The 5,563-nt window shown below is 35.9% G+C and overlaps 1 protein-coding gene across 5 annotated transcripts in view; it reads right to left on the reverse strand.

The window, feature by feature from the left end:
• Positions 1–209: 209 nt before the first annotated feature.
• Positions 210–5,563, reverse strand: part of LOC140453579 (dyslexia-associated protein KIAA0319-like protein) — a 107,829-nt gene continuing 102,475 nt past the window's right edge. For all 5 annotated transcript variants that reach the window (XM_072548384.1, XM_072548382.1, XM_072548385.1 and 2 more), the window contains one exon: positions 210–3,809. In XM_072548384.1, the coding sequence (XP_072404485.1) occupies positions 3,622–3,809 (188 nt within the window). In that variant the 3' untranslated portion in view covers positions 210–3,621. The remainder of the gene's footprint in view (positions 3,810–5,563) is intronic.

Raw genomic sequence — 5,563 nt, forward strand, 5'->3', positions numbered from 1 at the left:
CAGACAATGAAATTGGCAAAATATAAAATTCCATGGAGATTGTATTACAGCTATCCATCATAATCTTAACACCTCACAAGCGAGATTAAATGGACAATGCTTTGTCGTCCCCTGAGGAATACTTATTAATTGTACGTAGAGTCTGGTCATAACATACATGATTAGAAAAGGACACATTAAGAATGAATAAAAACACAAATGAATGAAACTTTATGAAAATGCACTGAGATGCCAATTTAATGGAAAGAAAGTCCTTACTCCGGTGTTATTTCCCCATATTATACAATGTCACATCAATCAGACTTTCTTGGACACCTGGCTATTAAACAATGTGTCAATGAAGGAGTCAACCTTTTAAACATTAAAATAAACACATTTAGCTCTCTTTTAAAAATAAATTTTAGACATTGACAAAACTTCAAACAAAATAAGCAAACTGTCAAAGTTTTAAAATCCTTGCTTCAACTGATCAGCTGCTCATTACCAGGAACCATCCACTTACTTTTAAAAGCAGGACTTGTACTTCACAAAGTTAACAAAAACACACTTGAGCTCTATTAAAATTCTCCACAGTGACAAATGCTGGTGCATAGTGTAACATTTCAATACAGTGTATGCTATGCAAGAAAAGGTGAACGATACAATTGTTGTCATTCCCTATAACTGTAAACATATTCAATGCTTGCATCTTCCAAGGTCATTATCTAGCTTTAATAAATGAATGGTTAATCTCCAAATGTTACTCTTTTGGTGAAAGTTTACTTTTTTGTATCTGGGTTCAAAAGCAGTGTATTTAAGAATACCTCATGATTACCTCATTACCCTCATCAGGTACAAGACGCAAGCCTTTACTTCCATGTGATGTTATGAAATATCTAAAGTATAAGTACTAATAATGTAAAATTATTACATTATAAATTAAATCTATTTGTCTGAAAATCCTGTATTTGTTGGAAGATGGACAAATGAATAGAAGAACGTTATGCAATTTTGACTTATGGTCACCTTGGTTTAATCAAAAAGAATGTATCGCTCATCCTTTGTATGAAACATTGTCAATCTGTCAGTCTATTCAAACACCAATGAAACCTGGGGAAAAGCAATTTATAAGAACTTTGTAGAGGATGAATTGAAAAAACTATGGATACTATACCGCTCTAAGTATGATCAATTAAAGATAATTACATATGAATCATATTCTTAGATATTTCTTTGATATTTTCCTCAGCTGTGTGCCAAGTCCAAGTACAAACGTATTTCAAAACAAAATGAACCACCAAGATAAATTTGTAGAACTGGACGTGTTACCAACCTTGGCTCGAGACATGAGCACAGAATTGACCCTGACATATACCGATACACTGCTGAGTGCTGTCAGGGATGCCATCTTTTAGGTACGTTGTTAAACCAAAGTCCACCTGATCTCTCAAACAACTTCGGGGAAAGATAGATAATTTATTCCATGGTTTATGGCACATCACTATGTATAACTGGCGGGCATGCTTCCCCAAATTACAACAGTTTCTGTACTTGAAAACCTTTTCATTGGACACTAAGTACTTTTAGACATCAAAATCATAAGTTCTTTCCTTCTTAAACATTATTTCCAGGCCTTCCCCTTTTGTAGTCAACATTCATAGATAGATAGGCAACAGTAGGTTTCTCGGTGCATGGATTATCTCTGGAAATCAATTAACCATGTTGCAACACAATTAAATTGATGCCAACAGCCTTTTTGGTATCTTATTCATGTTGCGTTTTTGCTATGCATAAGCAGACTACATAACAGTTAGTTATCAGTCTAATCAATAGATGGGTTTTTCCAGCAGAAATGTCTGGATAGCTGGTCCCTTCTCAGAGGAAATTACAGGGAAGATTTCAGTAGCACACACACACACACACACACACACACACACACACACACACACACACACACACACACACACACACACACACACACACCAAGAACTGGGATCTTTATGGATGGCTCAGCAGCACGTAACTCGTTATATTTCTTCTGTAGTCCAACATGGACCCATACCATCTCTTTTTCAACAAACGGAGCAGCTTAGAGAATAGATACTCGAAATTGGGAAACCATTTGAAAAATCAACAAACATGCCCGATGAGCTCATTCTGACGATGTCACATTTTTTTCTAAAAAGTCACTTATATTTAAGCAGCAATCCAATTTACATTATTCTTCTGACAGGAATCACTGTAGTGTGCATTATAATGGAAAGAACTGTTAGAATATTTACTTATAGCAATTCCAAGTAATGGACGAATGATATTTTAAAGTAACAGTATAACGCTGTGTTGAATTTTGATAAATAATAATAATAATCAGCCAAGTTAATAGTGCAGTCTTGTCAACATTGAAAGATAAAATCAATAAAATAATTTTACAGAAGTTTCTTTTGAACGTATCATCCAGAATTGATCCAGTAATCGAAGTTTTCAACTTTTTACCATTTTAAACTAAGGTACATAGTTTCTTCAAAACCTTTCTTTATTTAATTATCAGTAGCACAGCATTTGTTTTGCTGGTGTACAACAGATATATTTCAAAAGACAGTTAAATAATATCTCTATTCCTGGAAGGCACTAAATAGGGGACTGTTACTCATGCCTTGGTCATTACATTATTCCTTTGTCATTTTAAATGACCACCAATTGGATCGTTCACCGGTATCAAAATGAGAAGCCCAAGTGCCAGTGTATTTAAAAGGAAGACAATTTTTTTTGAAAATGCAGAAACAAGTGAGCAGCAAATACAGACCTACATTCATTGGAAGGGAATAAACATTGCAAATTAGTGCCTTCCCATCAAAGAATAAATTAAGAACACCCTATCAACACTTCACACTAATAAAACCAACACAATCCCAATATTAACAGAAAAATACAGTAGTGATAATTATTTGTACAAACCTAAAACAACCCAGGGCCATTGCCAGATGTGCAACACTTCTGCATTGCAGTCAACTCACTAAAACAAGTGAAGACAATAAATCCCTTTGTCTTCAGCTGCATTATAAGTCTTCAAAAAGAGAATAGTAGAAGTTCATACTAAAATTTCCAGAATCACAGGACAATGCTTAGCATCACAGTATTCAGTTTTCCATGGACTTCAGCATATTTATCCAATTGCTGAACTGAAGGAAGTGGTCATAACCAAGCGTTGGGTAATGATTAAAGTTCACAAGATATCCAGTGTGTTCCCACATCACATTTTTGGCTTTAAAATTTTATGCTGCAGTGCAATAGATTTCCAGTAGATGTCTCACTGGAAAGACAGCATCAAAACCACAAACCTGCAGCTTGTTAATTGCTGAAGTATCGAGTGCAGCCACAGTTTTTGGCCAATTTATATCTCTCCCAAGTCTTTTTCTCACCTTCAATTGAGAAATCAGATTCTGTTAATCTCAAACAAGATGAACAGTTTAAGCATTAGAATGCTGAACTGACTCATTTTGCAGGTATGGTTGACACACTGCATGCAGCATAGCAGTCACTATTGCTTCAGGTCAATCTTCATTTTACTGAGCAGAGATAATACTGGGAGACAGCTTCTATCCTAGCTCTATAGCTTCTACAAGTCTGGTGGCTAGATTCCACTTATAGGATTTCTTCCCTTTGTTTCTTAGTTTTTTCAACTATTTGGCCATTGTGGATTGACCCATTCTGGTTTCGCAGTAATTTCCCTTTCTCTCTGTCTGGCCAGGTGAAGATCGCTTCATCACTGTCAAGTTCAGATTCTGAAACCATTAGGCTGGTGTTCTGTGCTGGAGCTTTCAGCCTGCCAACTGCAATGAAACATTTATCAGCAACACCGCAAAATAGAGAGGAAAAATAATCACCGTGAAAGAACAGCTTATGTGGTATTTTTGCTGGTGAAACTGCTACTAGTTTGATAATACTGCCTATTTGAGAAAGGAAAGTAGGAATTTAGAAATTCAAGTCAGGTAGGTATGGCACCAAGATTTTAACTGTGAATATAGTCAGCATCAGCTGCATATTCCTATTACCATTAGCATAACTCCATTGCACATACAAATATAAGGTTTAGAGACAGATTTTGTTTTGTTGTCATTGGCTGATCAGCTGAAGTAGGATTGTGCAATAGTAAATGAGAATATATCAACAAAGTGAACATTTAACTCTGGAGTCCAAAAATTAGTTAAAATAAAATATAAAGAGGACCATCTTCAAGTTACAAAGCAAAATTTTAAGGTCCCAAACTTTGAACAAGTTAAACTAATGTGTTGATAAATTGTTTTAATTTTTGTTGAATAGATTACAGTAACAACCAAAATACCACAAAGTATTTTTACATGTGCCAAACTCAAAGTCTTACATTATGACAAAAATGAAAAAATAAAAGTGAAACAATGATACTTTCTTCCCCATTGTACATATTAAGTTCATTTGCAGAAATTGCTCAACCTGTTATTATATGCAGCCTTATAACAGAGACTATTCAAAAAAGTGTTATACAATTTAGTTCAAAAAGCTGGATCCTAGACTTAAATCCATTTTGTTTTTACATAGGTAGCTGCAAGTGTTAAATGGGTTGGAATCCAGCTGTAGCGGGATTCGACCCAGTTTAGATCAGGCCTTTATGGTCCAATTAGAGAGACTACAGAATATTTTCTCAGCTCAACTGAGATAAATTAAGGAACCAGAAATACCTGTGAAATGCCTCTTTGTACATCTATAAAAGGCTTTTGTAATGGAGGCCAGCCACAAGTGTCTTCTGATGGCTCCAAGTTATCATTTTCAGTCCCTATCACAAACTTTGCAACTTCACTAATTTTATTTCCTTTCTTGACTTACATTTCAAGTTGACCTACACTGTTCTAATCTATCTGACTTCCAAGAATAGTTTCTACAACTGTAGACATCTCACTTGCATACCTGGAACAATGTTTATCTTTATGCTGTTTCGACCCACTGCTGAATCCCTCATGTATGCCTCAGTCATACCTTGACTTCACTGCTCAAAACCTTCAGGATCTCCACCCTCCATAAACGTCAATTCATCCAACATACAACTGACTGTACACCAACCCACACCATGTACCATTCGCACATCTGTGTGCTCTTTGACCTACACTGGCTCAGAGTTTCCCAAAATTCAAAATTTTAACTTCTCATCTATACAACGTATCTAAATCTCATTCAATAAAATCTCACCTCCACACCTCTATAATACTCCACTTGTCCAACCATCAAAGAAAGGTGACAGCCCAGAAAGAGGCATTTGGCCTACTGTGTCTGTATGAGCTGAATGAATCATGAATCTTCTGAGAATTTTGTATTGCTCCAGTACAGAACTTGGCTCTTCTTCCACGTCAGCGCTATTGGCTGTGCCTCGAGTGTCTCAGCCCCAAGCCCTGAAAGAAGCAAAGTAAACTCCGATTCTCCTCTCAAGAATCTAAGTCTAATCTCTTCACAATACCATTAATCACTCTCCTAATGTCTGCTAACTTGGCGTGGCATCAACTTTTGTTTAAATTCCTGTGAAATGCCTTGGGATGTATCCTTGTGCTAAAACTAC

The sequence above is a fragment of the Chiloscyllium punctatum genome, chromosome 27 (genome assembly GCF_047496795.1).
Source record: "Chiloscyllium punctatum isolate Juve2018m chromosome 27, sChiPun1.3, whole genome shotgun sequence".
Taxonomy (NCBI): Eukaryota; Metazoa; Chordata; class Chondrichthyes; order Orectolobiformes; family Hemiscylliidae; genus Chiloscyllium; species Chiloscyllium punctatum.